This window comes from Scatophagus argus, chromosome 11, assembly GCF_020382885.2.
Source record: "Scatophagus argus isolate fScaArg1 chromosome 11, fScaArg1.pri, whole genome shotgun sequence".
Classification (NCBI taxonomy): Eukaryota; Metazoa; Chordata; class Actinopteri; family Scatophagidae; genus Scatophagus; species Scatophagus argus.
The window spans coordinates 14,107,207-14,126,009 of record NC_058503.1 but is presented as its reverse complement, the minus strand read 5'-3'; the positions used below and the strand labels follow the sequence as shown (position 1 = coordinate 14,126,009).

The following is an 18,803-nucleotide window of genomic DNA, read 5'->3' as shown; positions in this document are numbered from 1 at the left end:
TGTGCAGAAAGCTCCACCTCTCCTGCATCCTCCCCGCTTCCTCCCCCTCCTCCTCCTCCTCCTCCTCTTCCTCCGCCTCCTCTCCTCTTTGAGCTGTGTCCTCTCTGCGTCAGACGGCTCCATTCATGAAAAGTGTGACGTGAGCAGGTCTTCAGCGACCCGGTGACGCTGCCGGCCACGCACTCACAGCCCAGGTGCTGCGGGAGTTAGAGGAATGTCTGTCACTCTTCGGTCTCTGTCTCCCTCTCTCCCGGCTTTTCTTGTTGTTTTTCTCCCATCCTGCCCGTCAGTTCAGTCTTTCTCCCCCCGGCTTTTTTTTTCCCCATCCCTGCCTCAGAGCTGAGAGAGGACCATGAATCTGAGCTCTGTCTGCTGTGAGTAATCTGCTGATGCTGTGTCTTTGCCGTACATCTAAGTGGAAGCTGGTGTGATGTGGAGGTGCTTCTCCTGTTTGCGTATTCTTGTCTCTGGTGTTTTCTTTGGTTGTGCACGTGTGTGTTTGCAAGGAGACACTGAGATGTGTGTTTACATGTGTGCTGTTTGTATGTGGATCAGCTGTCAGTGTTTGTTCAGTGACAGTGCTGCAGGAGTGTGTTGAGCGGTCGTGCGTCGGTACATGCAGGAGCTATTTTAGGCTCAGCTGTGATGCTGCTGCTGCTTCTTTTTGATGCAGTACTTCTCCGTGCCCTCTGAAGGACAGGTTGAGATGTAGGTAAAGGTATGTAGACGAAGAACACCCCCCCCCCACACCACCACCTCCTGATGTAGCACCCATTTGATACTGAGGCATTGTAAAGGTGGTTGGTCAGAGATGACAGCCTTTTCTGGGGCACACGTGTGTTGCGCACAGCCACAGTTATTTCCGTGTGTATACACACACACACACACCCCTTTTTCAGTCTTTCATTTTCACTTAGTTAACTCTCTTCTACATATTGACTTGTCTGCTTCACCACTTTTGACATTTCTCCCCCTCCTTGCATCTCCATCCATCTCTTTGTTCACTCACTGTTCACATTGGCAGCAGGAAAGCAGTGTGTGCCCACCTCTGTCCTCTGCTACTAAGCATGTTTATGTAACTGCGCTGGATGAGTAGCCGGCAGCCGGGCTTTAGAGGAGAGGAGGAGGAGGAGGTTGGGGAGGAAGGGGAGGAGGGGGTAGCTGCATCCATCCATTCTCCACAGAGTATTTATAATAATGGCTGTATATTCATATCCATGAGGAGTTTGCCATTTGGATTCTTTTTTTGCTAGAGTGTCTCACTTCAGCTGCTTGGGATGAAGGACTTAAATATTAAGACACAGCTGAAGTGCATGTTGTGATTTTTTAAAGGCAAAGAGGGACAGTATGAAGTCAGGAACTAATAAAAGCGCTAATGTGTATTGATTCCTTGGCTTTGTGTCTCTCTTTAGACAGCAGAGAGGACACTTAGCACCCATTTCTTCTCCTTAAACTCACACGCCGCAATTTTTCTTTGCGCTGTAACTTTGTGTATTTTCATATTGCATACATTAAAATGGTGTCAGTCACAACCGGTCTCCTGCAATATGTGTATTTGTCTGTTGTGTCACTTTTTGTGTGTCTGTCTCTCTCCCTTGTTGTTGGCAGGCCAGGCGGGCCGTCCCTATTAAAAGAGCACAAGGGGGATTGTTGTGGCAGCAGCTGCTCTGGTGTGCTGTGTTGAGTATGTTTGTGTTTGTGTGTGTGTGTGTGTGTGTGTGTGTGTGCTGTCTCCTGGTTGTGCAGGGCAGACAGGCCCAGTTCACATGGAGCCGGCTCCTCTTGTGTCCTTTGTTGTCGCTCTGGGAGTCTTTCCCGTCGGACCGTAGTCGGTACAGTATCGTGCCGCAAGCAGACACGGCGGCAGAAAAGCCGTTTCTCCTTCTCCTTTTTGTCTGCCTCTCATTCATTTTTCCCCACTCTCTCCCTTTTCTGTTCCCAGCCTCAAAATGTTCCTCCCCGTCTCCCCTCATTTCCACCCCTCCATATCCTTTTCTGTCTCCCTAATCTGCTTTTCTTCCTTCTGCTTCTCTCCGAGCTATTCTTTACTTCCACTGTCTCCTTGGCCTCACCATCCCTTTCTGTCTGTTTGCATTCATCATCTATCTGGATGGATCTGGTCAGCATTCATAACGAGAGCTCTGTAAAGCTTTATGGTTAAGCGCTGACTGAAAAGGCCGATGTTGAAGCTTTTCAGAGCAGAGTATGTGTGATAGCTGCAGATTTTAGGAGGCTGTGTGTCCTGGTTGCAGTGCTGGCTGCAGCCTCACTGAGAGGCTGGGAGAATGAAGCTGGAGGGGAGAGTGTGTGACGTGTCGATGGCGCACACTCTTTTCTTCAGTTATTTATTTTCTCCAATTCTGGCTGGTACCGGCTGAGGCTATTTGAGGCACAAGTTCTGTGTGTGTGTGTGTGTGTATGTGTGTGTCATGTCAACCCTGTGTTTGAATTTTGGCATTTTTCTCCAGATCATGTTGGTCAGCTGTGTTGAATTTGGTTTGTTGAACTGTACAGACAAACACTGACGTTTTGGACGTGAGAAGAAGAAGAAGAGGAAGGAGAAAAAGAGGGGAAAGCCATGGTTTAGTTGTTTTGCTTTTACACCCTCTTTCATCCTCCTATCAGTCAACTCTCTCTTGCGGTTCCATTCATCCACCCGACTGCCCTCCTCCTCCTCCTCCTCCTCTGAGAAATCCAGCCTTCACAACATACCAGGCATATTCCAGATGATCCCACCTGGCACTTTCCCTGTGCCTTCAGCAGGAGCAGCTTTGACCTTGTTCCTATTTGACCATCAACACCAGTCAAACGGAGAGTGGACAGGTGGGCAGGGATTATTGTCCTGTGGCCCGCTTTCCCCTCAAGCCAACACCAGGTATTGAAGTAAGCTCAGGTGAGTCACTAGAGGGAATCAGAAAGAAAGAGAGATTATAGGGAAATGTCAGCCGTGTGATGGCAGATGCCTGAACTCTGTGCCAGAATGTGTTTATTTTCCCCTCCACTGCTCTGCCCGCACCAGCAGATTATTACTTTCACCCACCTACAGCAGGCTGTCCAATCCCCTCTGGCAGGACTCACGGCCGTGGTAGCGAGGGAAAGCTGATTTAGACATCGGCCCACATCCCAACAATCAAATCAGGACTTGGGCGGCTCTGTTCGAGTCATATTTCCGAGATCTCTGCGTTTGATGTTCACATTGCTGAATATGTTATAATTTAGTTTGCTTCAGTGATCATTAAGAAATCTATGAGCAATATGTTTCCAGTTTTCTGTTTCATAACATGTGTTAACATAACATAACACTCACATGATGAATGCTGGCCGTGAAAGTCCATAGTCTGCACTGACTAGGGAACAAGTGTAGATAGCAGAGTTCAGCTGTTCAGCCGTGACCCTACAGTCACTTGTTTAGTTCAGACTGCAGAGACTTTTGAGCTGCTGGTGATAAGAGATTCCTGTGTTTGCTTTGTTTTTACAGTTTGAACTTTTTGTTTTTTTAGTAACTTCAGGTGCTCAGTCGAGACAAATTCTGCTCTCGCCATCTATTTTTTCCTCTATTTGTTTCAAGAGAGGAGGTTGGAAGGGATAGAAATACTGTAGTAGGTATCTGTGAAAAGTTTGACCCTGGTTCAGCCATATATATCTGTATGCCTTAGCTATCTGATGATATGAAATTCTCATAATTTTTTCATAAATAAATCTGCTGGACATGGTGTGATGTGTGGAGGAATGGGTTAGTGCCCTAACCCCCCCCCCTCTCACCCTTACCCTCCATTTCCTGTGTTTCTCTCTGACTGCCCTATCCATTAAAGGCACAAATGCCCCCCCCAAAAAATATATATCTTGAGTTTGGTCACAGGGCTGATATTTGTGCCCATCTTCTTATGATATAAAGAATGATAACATGTTGTATTTTTCAAAAAATTGTCAATGTAGATAAAGATCACTATTCTGCTTTCCCTATTTGACAATCATAGTGGATACAAAAGCAAACCTCCAGGCTATCTGGCCTCTCCAAACCTGAGTGTTAGATGAGAGTGAGTGTGACTGCTAGCAGAAGGTCAGGATGGATGCTGTGTTGACATGGTAACGTGTGAATGACGAGGCGGGATGGGGGCTAAATTGGTTCTTTGTTGGTGGCGCAGCTGTCACCTAAAGGGAGGTTCCCTCTATGGGGCCCAGCAGGGCTTCCCTTAATGAGGAGCAGAGCGATGGAGACACACATGACGCTGCTGTTTCCCATGATGCTGCTGCTGCTGCTGTGTGGTGAGTGTGAGCATGAATGCAATGAGCGCCTCCCGTGTATGTTAAAGGTCTGTCTGCTGCTGCGTTAGTAGAGCGAGGTCCAGCTGCTTTTGTGAGGCTGCAGTATATTTGAAACACAATCTAAACAACCTCGGTAGCATTTGCTGAGTGGGACAGAATAACTCTCTTCCCCAGTGGATTGCTGGGAGTAGTGGGATTATTGGATCCTGCCAGACACGCCCCGGGTGTGTGTGTGTGTGTGTGTGTGTGTGTGTTTTCTGAATCTGATCCTCCTGTAACACCAGCTGCCACGCGTGCACACACACACGCACACGCACGCTCTCTCATTTAAAATATGGTACATTAACTATACCACTGAGGTCTTTCTCTGACAACATGTTTGTTCTTATACTAAAGATGTTCTTACTATGGTGTGTCATGCTATCGACCACTGACATTAGGTTGACTCTCGAGAGAAAAGAAATGAAAGGAACTATGTAGAGGATATATAGATGGGGGAGGGCTGAATAAGGTCTGTGTTTGTACTAGCTTGTTTCTAGAGGCCTGCAGAGGGATTAAAGGATCAGCCCTGATAATTTCTCTAGCTCTCTCTCTCTCTCTCTTTCTTCCTTTTAACGGTTCAGCTTAGGATCTGCATTGTTTCCTTCCCCCAAGCAATCTCTACTCTATGCAAAGCTGTAACAGTATTTTTCTTATTTCAGTATCAGAGGTTTGGTCTTTTTGTTCTTCTGCCCGGTCACGGTCACTTTCGGAAAGTCTTGTAAATAAATGAAATGACTGTAAATGAAACCCTGGGCCCTTCTTGACGAGTCGCACACATTATTCATGTGATTCTATGAGAGATCTTCAATTAGAGATTAATGGAAAAGAACAAGAGGTCCATTTCCTATTCTTGGTGTCAGATATTGATGATTAGATTCAGTCCCGATTCAGGCCGTTAGGAAAGAGATTGAACAGAGAGAGTACAAATGGGAGAAAGTTCTTCTGTCAGACTGTGGTTTGTAGTCATTTATTTAGGCAAGATAATTGTGCAGTTTTAGAGTTATTGGGGTTACTGTATGTGCAGGCTTGAGTCTTCGTATGCATATTTCTGCACAGGCGGCCACATCCACCCACCGCAGCACACGTCAGAGACCCAGCTCTGAGAATCGTCCATGGGGTGGAATTACAGCATGGGCCTCTACTCGAACGGCTCGATTGTCTCAGCTGTGGAAGGGACGGATTTATTGGATACCTGAGAGAGCATTCTCTCCTTCCCCTGCACTCTCAGCAACCTGCTTAGAGACAAGCTTGCATTATAGATGAGTTTCTGGCAGCTACTACACTCTCACAGCGCTCAGGTTACCCCCTCAGTAGATACACAGATACAGTACACGCATTTGCACAAACACGTCATTGGCATCTTTGTGGACAAAGATGAGAGCCATGTAAATATGAGCATCTCCACTTTGAATCCTGTGAGGAACTTTTAATGCTCCCTTTTTCTTTCCACATCTTTTCAGTTCATCACTCTGCTGTGAAGTATCCCAAAAGGGGAAAATGCTTTAAATGCATGATTAAACACACATTTGAAATCCAGGCTTGGATTTGCAGCATTTCAGCAGCAATGTCATGCATCCAAGTGATCAAGGCTTTATTGTACTTTGGCCTACGTTTAGAGGAAGAGCCGTGCATTCATGCCAGCGTTACCCCGCAGAGGGCAACGTAAACAAAGTGTGTTTCGATTGAACTTAATGACCGCCCTCACCCCTTCAGGAAGTGTCCACGTAACACAGAGCCAGCTCACCGCTCTGCCGCTCTGTCTCCTCCCTCCTGGACTTTGATCTTCTGTTCCTGACTGTACACACTGTACAGCCTCTCACTATCCTCCGCTCTTTGTTTCCCTCCTCTCTCTATTTTCTACTGCCCCCTAAAACCTGTTTGGATTTCTAAAGCTGTGTTGTCATGGCTTTAAAGGAGGTAAATAATCAAGTGTCATTTACAAAGCGAGCAAACAAGTTCAGATTGGATAAATGGGCGTCTGTTCGACTGAAAACACAGTATATGTTACAGTTGCAACAAATTACATCCCCCATGTGTGGGATTTGTACATTTCTGACTTGCCAGCTCCCACTGGTAGTGCTGAAGGAAGGACACTGTGGTAGGCTTTGCACACCAGTACACTCACACAAAGTTACAGCTGACCTGGGCACTCCAAGATGAAGAGAATCCCATACTTTAAGGTTTAGGTTAACTCACTAGCTTTGCGTGAGCGTGCAGGCTGTGATTCAGGACATAGAGTGGGTTCTTTTCTGATTGGAAGGTTGGTGGTTCGATCCCCAGTTCCGGCTGTATGTCAAAGCGTCCTTGAGTAGGTGTGAGTGTATGTGTGTGAATGGCTGACCGTAGAAATATTTTGTGTTGGCTATGACCAGCCTTGCTGGTTAAGCAATGAGAATGGGCTGTGTGTGCCAGATGTTTCGCTCTCAGCGGTCCTAATACACAGCAAGACTTTTAATCCCTGCTATTCTACTGCTTCACAGACAACATAGGAAACCACAGTTTTGGGTGTGTGTTTGTGTGTGTGTGTGTGTGTGTGTGTGAGAAATTTCCCAGAATTGCAATATTGGTATCTATCCTGTAAAGTCTGTTATTTTGTACCTCTGTCTCTTCCGCACTGTTGTAAAGCCTATCTGGTATTTCTGACCTCTTTCAGCCTACACTGTTTGTGCTCCATAGTTAAAAATAATCATCATTAATGTAAGCTCTCTCAATCCCAGGTCTATGAGAGGAAATGAGAGGATTGCATTCCTCTTTGTGAAAGTAATAGGGCCTCATGGTAACAGTTATAATATTGTTTATGTTGTATCAGAGGTGTCTACAATCATCCCAATGAATTTGATTAAGCTTTTTATTTTCATCATTCTTTTCCATTATCTTTACAGTTTTAGCTAACCTGTCCCTCTCTCTTGTTCTGTGTCTGTTTCCCTGTTTTGCAGGTGATTTTCAGCATTCAGACAAACCAGTGTGCTAAGACGCGCCCGTCTCATCATCAGTGGGTAGCCCATGCACATGCATGACACCATGGGTAGCTCCCCTGAAGTGCTCTCGTGGACTTCCTGCCCCAGTCTGCTGGTAGGCAAGCTGAAGGAGGAGCTCAAACTCACTGTGGTTGGGGATGCCATGAAGAAATCAAATTCGCCCAACTCCCAACCTCAGCCTCCTCAGGCTCCTCCTTCCAACTTACCTCCTCAGATTATCACAGACCTGGCCCCGCCAACGCACCTGCCCGTTCCCCTGCAAACACTGCAGACGCCTGGCCAGGACGAGGACTCAGTGCTGGGGGGAATAAGTCCCCCAAACACAGCCTTGAGCGTGGACTCAACACGGAGTGAGGGTGGGCACTTTGACAACAGCGTGCTTCAGCTGCAGGAGCAGGAGCATGATGAAGCCGGATCACCGGCCTCCTGTGAGCATGGCGGGTGTGGCAGTGGGATGGAGGAGCAGATGGGAGAAGGAGACTGTCCCATGGACCACAGTGGAGAGGGGAAACAGGGCCACCCCCATCACCCTGATGACATTAAGCTGCACTTCCACAGAGCAGGGCCTGGGTCAGGTGGTTTTTTAGAGGGGCTGTTTGGCTGTCTTCGGCCTGTGTGGAACATCATTGGGAAGACATACTCGACAGAATACAAGCTACAACAGCAAGGTTAGTTCTGGGTTTTTTCTTTCAACATTACATCAGTTTAGGAAACTAAATGCCCCCTGCTTAATTCAAACATCCCTGTCCCTTTAAGGATTCTGAGAAACGACCTTCAGATTCCCCCCCTGCTTCTGCTGATGTATTCTGAAACTGTAATTGAAGAGGCACCCCTAGTTTTAACATATTGTTGCTGTGTTGCTGTACAGCTGTCAGTTTGAATTGAGGTCATGCTAAAGGTAGACTCACCTTGCTGCAGGGCTGCCTGCACAGGCTGGACACAGAAGCAACCGGATACAAGCTTAGGTCAGACAGAACTGGGCTGGGTGTTGTGGTTGGTCAGTTAATGTCCACATGTGGTGGGTTGGAGATTTCAGCACCATAGCTTCTCTGCGCTGTGGTGGTTTCCAAACCACATAACAAGGATAGAACAACTTATGACTCACTGTGTGAACTGTGTCTAAGACATTCATGGGTGTGCATGGGAATTTATGTTTATTTTTGCTCTGTGTTTGTGTCTTTTTTTTGTGCTGTGCCACAAATCTGTACCTCCGAGCAACTGCCTTCTGACGAGGATGGTTCCAGGAAACTACAATTACCTGACATTTATTTTGTTGTCAGAGTGGGGGGTTTTTCCCTCCAAGATAGAGTTTCACTTTTCAAACAGTCATTTTCACTTTTCATTTTCACCTTCCTCAAGTCTTGCTGTTAGTATGAGTTTGTCAGACAACTAGTGGAGACTGCAGAAAGTAACTGTGCCCAGCCAAGAAAGATTCCAGCACATAACACCCCATAACATGTCCAAATTGTTGTTTTACTTTTTGTTTTGTAATGTGTAATGTGTCTAAAGTGTAATGTGTCAGTTAGTGAGCTTTAGAGGTTCTTGTAAGCCACTAAGCTAACCAGCCGCTTGCCGTTTCTTCATATTTACTGTGTAGACGAGAGAGCATCAATCCTCTCATCAAATTCTCAGCAAGAAAGCAAATAAGCATATTCCCTTATGCGACAACACAAAAAGTATTGACAAAAGACAAAAAGAATGATGAAGATCAAAATTAGACAATCGTAAATGCTTCACATTTCCAGACATGTGGGAGGTCCCATTTGAAGAGATTTCGGAGTTGCAGTGGCTGGGCAGCGGTGCACAAGGAGCCGTCTTCTTGGGCAAGTTTCGCTCTGAAGAGGTGGCCATCAAGAAGGTGCGCGAGCAGAAGGAGACAGACATTAAACACCTGCGAAAACTCAAGCATCCAAATATCATTAGCTTCAAGTAAGTCTACAACTCACTTGCACTGATGTTACCTTATGAAGCTGGGTTTGCCATTGTCTGTAAATGTGTTTCCTTTGTTTTGTCAAACTTAGGGGTGTGTGCACTCAGGCACCTTGTTACTGCATCATCATGGAGTACTGTGCTCAGGGCCAGCTGTATGAGGTGTTGAGGGCGGGGAGGAAAGTGACCCCCCGGATGCTGGTGGATTGGGCCTCAGGCATCGCCAGCGGCATGAACTACCTACACCTGCACAAGATCATCCACAGAGATCTCAAGTCTCCTAAGTGAGCTTCCTCTTTTTCTGGTTTTGAAAGATGAAAATGTAATATTTTGAAGACTTGAAAAGGTTTTAATTCTCCTGCTACAAAAATGATCAGTCTTCACTTAAACTTGTAGCAAGAGCCCAATTTACAGCTGTGTTACAAGTTTACAAAAGAAACACAGTTAAATGAAATGAGAATCCTTCAGAATGTACATATATAGTATATACGTGTTTCCTCCTGATGTACAGGAAATTATATTTTATAGTATATTTTCTTGTTTTTTTCCACTGTTATGCAGCAACTGATCTCTAAATCTCAGGAAAAGAGCTCAGCAGCTTTGTTTAAGATTAGCCCAAAGCAGCAGCAACAATTCATCCTTTCAGCTCTGAATGGTCTGACATTAACTCAAAGGCCATTTTCAGAATTAATAAAAGCTAGTCACCCTAATATAAGACTAAGACATAGTGTACTGTCTCTTCCTCTGCACACTGTAGCCCTGTTTCTCTAATCAATATCATCATGCTGCAGCAGTGCCAAACACTGTATTAGTCAGCAGAATGATAGCAGGCTGAATGTGCTGGAAAGGTCAGTCTCATTCGGCTAATGGGGTGATTCAGATGCAGAAATGGGCTGCTGTAATAGCTGAGTGTTTTAGGCTTAGATTGAAATTGCTACAAAAGAAACTCATACCGCTTTAAAACCAGTGGAATGTCACAGGAAAAAACTTGGCGTCGGTTTGAGTGGTTTAACCCAGTTCATCTGACCTGGATTAACATTGGCCTGGCAGTGCTCGGCTTTGATGTGAACATGAACATGGATTTTATTTAACTCCAGAATTACTTTACAGTTTAAACAGATTATTATAGAACTACTGTAAATTTGTAGGACAGCTCTTCATTTTTGGTCCGACAGGTTGACCTTGCTAACAAAGATATGTGTCCTCTGTTTGTGTCTGTTTCAGTGTTTTGGTCACCCACAACGACACTGTGAAAATCTCTGACTTTGGAACATCCAAAGAGCTCAGTGACAAAAGTACAAAGATGTCATTTGCTGGTACGGTGGCCTGGATGGCCCCAGAAGTGATAAGAAACGAGCCTGTGTCTGAAAAAGTAGACATCTGGTGAGTAGTAAAATGATACAGATTTCAAATAATACGTAATTTTAAGAAATACATGTACATAAAAATGCGGCTTATGTACAGATCCGGTTTGAATTTGAGATAGATGCAGATGTAGATTTGCCAAATTGGAAAGATGTTAGGACAGTGTTCAGCAGTTACAGTTTATATACATCCATCCATCCATCCATATTACTTATATGTCAGGGTCGTGGGGGATGCTGGAGCCTTTTTCTACTAGTTACATTATTTATTATAGACAAAAATCAAATATTCTATTATATTCTGTAATGTGCTGATGTTTGCTGACTTTACTTGTGTCTTGCAGGTCATTTGGAGTTGTGTTATGGGAACTGCTGACTGGAGAGATTCCCTACAAAGATGTGGACTCCTCTGCCATCATTTGGGGTGTTGGCAGCAACAGCCTTCACCTTCCCGTCCCCTCCACCTGCCCGGATGGCTTCAAAATCCTAATGAAACAAACATGGTAATTGTGGACCATAGATTTTGTTTAGTAGCAATGTTTTCTACCACATATGTTGAAATATTAGAGTTACAGAGGACTAATGCTAATGATGCACCAAACAGGATTGCCCAAAAGTCCAAAAAACATATAGAGTATTGTTACTGTTTTCATCTAATTGTATCACATCTTCCCCATTTTTTTTCTGCTTATTCCAGGCAAGGAAAGCCCAGGAACAGGCCTTCATTTCGTCAGATCCTCCTACACCTTGACATTGCAGCTGCTGATGTCTTAGGAGCTCCACAAGAGACCTACTTCAAGTCTCAGGTCAGCTCCATAACATGAAAACACAATAACTTTCAATTTCTTTAAGACACAGGATTTGATAGGTGTCCTTTCTGAAGTTTGATAGTCACTTAGAACAAGTGTCATGCGTGAGGCCTAGACAGTATTTACATGTCCTCGTAGACACAGCTCTTAGTTTAAGTCATCTGATGGTGTTTGTTTCTGGGAGTGGATTGTCAGCACTTTACCTGTGTCCATCCATATTACAGTCAGAATGGAGGGAGGAAGTGAAGAAACATTTTGAGAAGATCAAAAGTGAAGGCACCTGTATCCACAGGCTGGACGAAGAGCTGATCCGACGCAGACGGGATGAACTCAGGTGTGTGTGAAATGAAAGTCAGAGGGAGAGGTGACAGTGGAAATAAACATTTTGGCTGTTGATGGCATAGATACTTTCTTTGTTGGTAACAAATAAACAAATGCTGTAGCACCTCCACTACTGTAGAGATTTAGTATTCCCTTAGAAGGATCAAAGTTTTGAATTGTACACTTTTGTGTATTTTAATGGCAATTTAATTACTTTTGCATGGATTTACCACTTAGAGTAAAGTAAACATTTGTCTGTATTTTCTGTACACCTTCAGGCACGCTCTGGATATCCGGGAGCACTATGAGAGGAAACTGGAGAGGGCCAACAACCTCTACATGGAGCTCAGTGCCATTATGCTGCAGCTGGAGGTCCGAGAGAAGGAGCTCATGAAGTATGTAAATCAACTATTTATCACAATAGTCAGCACCTAGCTTTACGATTATCGTACCCCTTTCTTCCATTGTCAGGCCTTAGCGATTGTCAGTATACCACTTTTTCCCTTTTACAAAGGTATTTCCAGCCATGAAGGTCTGGAAAAACTGGCATTTTTTGGGTTTCTTTATTTATCTGAGAAATAAAAGCATCAGTTTTTCCTCCCTTCATTTGGTGCCTGTTTGATGAATGTCAATCACCCTTGAGGATTTCTTTCCTCTTATGAATAACTGCTGTGTATGTTGTATGTCAAAAGCAAAAACTCTGACTTTAAGATCACCTGAATTGATTTCACAGACATATAAATACATTTGTATCTTGTGAAATCATATCAGTCCAGAGCTGGTTGGAGGTAATGAAAGTATAAAGCTCTGTTTGAGATTGCTGTTTACTGTCATACAACTCCAAACTAATTCAGCCGTCACTGCAGGAGAGAGCAGGCGGTGGAGAAGAAATACCCCGGGACCTACAAACGCCACCTGGTCAGACCCATTGTCAGGTCCAACGCTGTAGAGAAGCTCATCAAGAAGAAAGGAAGCATTTCCCACAAACCTGGGATGCCCCCCACTAAAAGGTATGAAAATGTAAAAGAAAAGACGGTAATTTTCTGTTTAGGCTGCTATACACCCATTAGCATTTGCGCTCATTTACACTCATTTATCCTTTGAATAAGCGATTCAGTAAAGTAAGATTAATTGCTATATGTTCTGGTAAAACCAGAAGTGTCATAAGAAGACATGTGATATACAGCGTTGAGGAGAACATTATGTTATTGTTTCTTACAGGCCAGACTTACTTCGTTCTGATGGGATCCCTAGTGTCGACCCTCTCCCCTCCCCCTCGCCATTATCAGCCAGCCCGAAGGTGTCCACACCTCCTGGCAAAGCCCGGTACCGAAGCAAGCCTCGTCACCGCCGCGCCAACAGTAAAGGAAGCCACAGTGAATTCCCTGGGCTGTTGAAGCCTGTTGCCGGGGCCCCAGAAGACACCCAGTCTCTTCAGGAGCAGCAGTTCCACCATCACCATCACCACCACCACCCACCAACCGAGGCGCCCTTCCTCCCCTTGAAGGGCCGCGAGGAGGCCGTTGTCAACTGTGCCAACAACCTCCGCTACTTTGGCCCTGCAGCTGCTCTCCGTAGCCCTCAGACAGACCATCTGCAGCGCAGAGTGTCTGGCTCCAGCCCTGACCTCATTTCCACGGCTGTAGATGCTGACACTCGACAGCGAACTTCATCCACCAGCTCTAACCCCGTCCCGGGTGCTGGTGCCGGTTCTTTGTGTCCCTGCTGCCAGGCCCATCCCTTCCCTGGCTGTCTACACTGTCAGGAGACCCCTCCTGCATTGAACCACCCAGAGTTGCCCCAGTACTCACTGCTTAACACCCAAGAGGGCACCCCATCTTCTTTAGGGGCCCCTGGCAAAGATCCAGCCTCAGATGGAGAGGCCACAAAGAAGGCTGAGCAGCAGGAACAAGAGACATGCCAACACACTCACGCCCTGCCCAGTGCACTGCCCCGCACTCTCAGACCTCTCAGGAAGGTGAGCACAGCTGGTAGCCTTACTCAGTGAGTCTGTAGTATGTGTGTGTGATATGTGAAAGATGGTGGATTAAATAACTGTTTCTCTTACAGGGTGGCGATGAGTCATCTGAAGAGGAAGAGGGAGAAGTTGATAGTGAAGTGGAGTTTCCAAGGAGACAGAGGTATAATACAGCCACCTTGACCTTCACTGTGTCGTGACACCAATACATTATGTGTCAGAAAAGAAAATTACTGAATATTCACCCCATCATAACCCCAATAATCATTATGGTATGTAATACTGACATATCCAGATCCAGTGAAGTAGTCTTAAATGGAACCTCTTCTTCCTTTGCTCCCTACCAGGCCTCATCGCTGCATGAGCAGCTTCCAGTCCTACTCCACCTTCAGCTCAGAGAACCTGTCGGTGTCTGATGGAGAGGAGGGAAACACCAGCGACCACTCCCACAGTGGGCCTCTGGAGAGGCTGAGCGCCAGTCAAGAGGAGCACCTGGATGAGCTGCTGTCGCACACACCAGACATCCCCATCGACATCTCCACCCAGTCAGACGGCCTCTCTGACAAGGAGTGTGCTGTCCGCAGGGTGAAGACCCAGATCTCACTGGGAAAACTGTGCTCTGATGAACACAGCTACGAGGTCAGTACTGTGTTTTTCAACATGCCAATGTTGTGTCTGTCCACCACTTTGGTCGATACTGAAATATTTCAACAGCTATTATACAGATTGCAAATTTGGTTAAGACCTTTATGGCTCCTAGAGGATGTTTCCTACTTCCTTTGGTGATGACTGCCATCCAACTGTTTGATGGGTGATCAGGCTTAAATTATCCTGCACCTTTGTTCAGTATTACATACCTCCAAATCTAATCACATGCTGGCATGGCTTTGTCTTGTTGGTACAGATGTACACATCATGTGTACAAAAAAAGTACTTTCTCTATCACTACAAGGATAGCAGAAAGATAACTAATAATTTTATTTGTTCAAAAAAGCATGTGGCTTATACAGTTAACAAAGAAAGCTTTCACATATGTAATGCACTCAGTATGCTGGGCTCCGTCGATATTGTCTTTTTTCTTTTAGAATCCACTACAGTTTGGGGACTCAGACTGTGATTCATCAGACGCAGAGTGCTCCGATGCCACCATCAGAAACAACAAAGTTGGGGCTCCTTCCTCATGGTGAAACCCGCCTTAGGGCTTGGTTCTTTTTTGTTTTTCGCCTGGAGGCCATCATGTCCCACTCTGCCCTGCAGAAACTACAGCAATAAAAGGACAAACATTGTAAAAAAATAAAAAAATAAAAATATAGCCTCCCTATAGCAAAGCCCCATGCAGTCCCCCCACCCTCCATAAAACCCAGTTTCCCTCATTTCTAGCACAGCATCCAGGCAACCCATGGCAGGGATTCCCTTTTGAATGATAATGTACAGTAGATAGTGTAACATTCATAATTTATTTTTGTCTGAGAGTTTGAAGGAAAATTCAGGACCTCTGTATATTCTCTGATACGAACAGAGAAAAAAAAAACATTTTGAAACTGAGCGTGGGCTGATTGTGTGTTGGGGAGAGACTGAGATTGGATGAAGATCTGGACGATGAGAAGAAGGATGTGTTGGGGTGCTGATGCATCAGAAGCTGACAGCCAGCAGTGTGGAGTTACATCACTGCTCAGGTGACTGAGGCAGACAAGGATTTGATCTTGCTACGGTTGCTCTCAGCATCTTACTGCTTTAGACCAAAATCCCCAACCATTAAGAACTTCTCTTACTAAAGTAAGACCGACCTGCTTTATCTTGAGTTTACAGTGCAGAGCCCCAGTTAAATCACCTCCCCTATTTTCAACCCGTCCCCACCCAGATGAGTGGGGAACGGGGATCTCATGAAAACCCTGTGAACACCAGCATGAACAACCTGCCTCACAAGCAGACACCCTCCCTCCCTGGAAAACCGCCACACGTGTTTAGTCATCAGGATCCCCGCTCAACTGTCCTAGCATGCCTGTGCAGCTCGCAAATTGCAAAAGCTGCCAGAAGACTGCATGAAGTGGGCCAGCTAGCAGAGCAACAGGGCTGAAGACTCAGCTGACGGCTAAGGAAAAGACAAAACAAAACAAAACAAAAAAAAGAGACTCCTCCTCTGTGACCCAGCTTATCCTTCTCCAAGACACGCCAATGTCATCGTCATCGTCAATCAGATGTCATGACCAGAGTTGTTGAGGGCGTTATCTCTGTGTGTGTTTGTGTGTGTGTGAAAGAGAGAGAGAGAGTGTGTGTGTGAATACAAAACCCTTTTCTCTCCGTTACACATCACAGTTTCAAGTCTCATCTCAGGATTGTTTGAGGACTGTAAGAAACTGAATTGGACCAATTACTGGATGTAGAAGTCTTCTGTGAGTGGCACATATTATGGACCATGCAGGAATAATTTAAAACGGTCCTGCAGTTAGCCTTGATGTTCAACCTGTAATTGCTGTAACAGACATTGATGTTAATGTAGAGTTGTAGAGCGGTTGTAGTTGCAGTCCAGGTGCAGTATCCCATTTCTTGAAATCAGTAGGTGCAACATCTCCCATTTACCATTTTCTAGCAGGGTAATTCATATACAAACTATAAAAGGCAGTGTCCAAAAATGCTTATTGTTTGATTGTGCTGTAGTGGATAAAACAGCAATAATGTAGGTTGGCACTCAGGTGAGAATGAAGTTGCTTGCTCAGGATCCGGGGCGTCTAGCTGGCTAGACACAATACAGTGACTGGTGGCTAGAGGAGAGCAGCAAGTGTCAAACAGCTTATTATAGATGCTGTATTTTTAAATTGTCCCATTTTTGTGAAATTGCCTTTCCAGATATTGATGCTCAGGTTTTATTTTGCTGATTGATAGTAGGAGCAATATATCAAGAGCCACTAGATGGCGATAATTACAATGAGTTTCTCTGTGTCATGTAAACATCCTGGTTCGATTCTTTTTTCTTTTTTTTTTTTAACCATCCAAGCCAATTTCTCTAATGTTTTCCTTGATTGTAAAAGCCCAGGAATCCCAGCAATATAACTTTTTTGTCTTGTTGTCTTTGAAAAGGGATACTGCATCTGTAAAAGCTTTATTTTTGTCCCCGTTAGAGTGTTTGCCATCCACCTTAATGACTTTACGGTTGAAAATTTGCCAGCCAGGGTTGAATTTAACAATAATGATGTCAAGATGTCAGCTCAAGTGTATGCAGACGGCTGAGTTTCTAAGTTAGGAATATAAGCCAGAGACAAGGCCACAGAGCATTTAAGCTGCTCTTGGTTTTCAGCAACCTCATCTCAGTGTTAGTTACTCCTGTATATAGGCGTCTGTAAATGTAATGTAACCCGTTTTTGTCCTCTCTCTTTAACGTATCGCACAGCTCTGACAGAGCATCTGTCACTGATGACCAGCCGAGGGGTTGAAAATGAGCAGAAAAATCTGTATTACGTCAGTATTGAAGACTGCAGGAGGGTGTGAGTCATGAGTAGCACAAGGTGAATCTAAAACTGTGCTGATGGGTAAATTGCTTGAAAGGCTTGTACCTTGTACTGAAAGCAGCTGCTGCCTTTCCTCAAGCCTCCGTCAACCTTCTTCACTCTGTTTACGTACGTGAGAAATAACCTAGTGTATTGTAATGACTGGGTAATCCGATCAAGCTGTTAATAACATTGTCTTTCTGGCATATATCCTGTGAAGTATGTTGTAAAGGTTTAATTTAATTTTGATTCTTTTATTTTTCTTTGTAGCTGGCCTACATGATTATTGATTAATTTATTTTGAATGAATGATAAGGTGTTGCATCTTTTTAATTTCAGGCAGCTTTGGAAATCTCATGACCTATGATTTCTCCTCAAAAGTATTATTTAAAGGAAGCACAATGAATTGGTATGGACAGTATTTGTACGGTAGAACAAAGGCATTGTTGGGAATCTGATGTCATTTTTATCTTTGTGACCCCTGCAGGGGGACCATTCATCATTTAGATTATCGTTGTGGATGAATTACTGATTTAACAGACTTAAAATCAAAAATTAGCGAGTGTTCCTAAAGTTTTTTTTGATCTCAACGCGAGCTATAAGGAATCACTTCTACTACAACCAAAAGTCGGTCAATGCGCTGTCACAGCAGAGCAAATGAAACGTTAAGCCTGAAGGCATTTGTTTTGACGATTTCTGTATTTCTGCAGAGATCCCTTCCTCTCATTTTTAATCAGAACACCAGTTACTCACATTTGAATTTCTGTGAAATTGTCTCTAACTGTAGACATCATTTTGCCTCATCCCATGTATCAGACATCCATTTCTTTGTTTCTCTCATTTCTGACTCCCTTTCCTGTTGAATGGCATTACGATCAACCAATCCTGTCAGTTTCCTGTATTATCCAGTGTACAGTGCAATGGGTATCTGGGAGAATAAAATCAGAGCAAACAACTGCATGGAATAAATGATGCTGATGTACTGTACCCAACACACTGTGGTCTGTCTCCTCTGTCATGTTCTTGGTGATTAAAAAAGTCATATATCTAACTGTCTAAAACTGAAACTTAATTGTTGACATGTTGTGTTGTGTTGTTAAGATGCCAAATATATAATAATATATAAAATATTAGGATCCCAAATTCCCTTAACGAACTCACTTCTTGCACAAAGTGGCACTCTGCCCACCATGCTCTGATTATGAAAAATAACAAACAATTAGTAATCCCATATATTTACAAAGCATTTTTACCTCATATAATAAACAGTATAAACATTATTAGAATTTTTTTGTTACTGATTTTCTTGCCAGTTTGAGTGTGCTAACTGATATAACATTTAAACTGCGAAAAAAGTAAAAGATTAAATTTGAAAATGTATTTATTTTACCCCCAAAAATAGCAGTAACAGTGAAATGTATACAATTATTTTGCTGTGCATACTGACGCAAAAAAAATGAAATACTTGAATTTAAAAATATTTTCATATTTAGCTTTAGTTCTAATCGTTTTCTACAGAAAAATATTTCCATAAATTACATTTCAATTCGTTGGCAGTTGAGTATTAGCGCAATAAAAACCTGTTGTACCGTTTCGTCCGTGTTGTACGTGCTTTTGCGGAGTTTGCTTGT

The 18,803-nt window shown here is 44.2% G+C and overlaps 1 protein-coding gene across 1 annotated transcript in view; it reads left to right on the top strand.

Annotated features, from left to right (window-relative positions):
• Positions 1-18,223, top strand: part of si:ch211-45c16.2 (mitogen-activated protein kinase kinase kinase 13) — a 31,161-nt gene extending 12,938 nt beyond the window's left edge. Inside the window, exons 4-16 of the mRNA XM_046403134.1 lie at positions 7,245-7,954; positions 9,032-9,215; positions 9,308-9,499; positions 10,440-10,598; positions 10,924-11,082; positions 11,277-11,385; positions 11,613-11,722; positions 11,988-12,104; positions 12,576-12,719; positions 12,931-13,687; positions 13,780-13,850; positions 14,035-14,326; positions 14,773-18,223. Coding sequence (XP_046259090.1) covers positions 7,312-7,954; positions 9,032-9,215; positions 9,308-9,499; positions 10,440-10,598; positions 10,924-11,082; positions 11,277-11,385; positions 11,613-11,722; positions 11,988-12,104; positions 12,576-12,719; positions 12,931-13,687; positions 13,780-13,850; positions 14,035-14,326; positions 14,773-14,874 — 3,039 coding nt within the window. The 5' untranslated portion in view covers positions 7,245-7,311 and the 3' untranslated portion in view covers positions 14,875-18,223. The remainder of the gene's footprint in view (positions 1-7,244; positions 7,955-9,031; positions 9,216-9,307; positions 9,500-10,439; positions 10,599-10,923; positions 11,083-11,276; positions 11,386-11,612; positions 11,723-11,987; positions 12,105-12,575; positions 12,720-12,930; positions 13,688-13,779; positions 13,851-14,034; positions 14,327-14,772) is intronic.
• Positions 18,224-18,803: the final 580 nt, after the last annotated feature.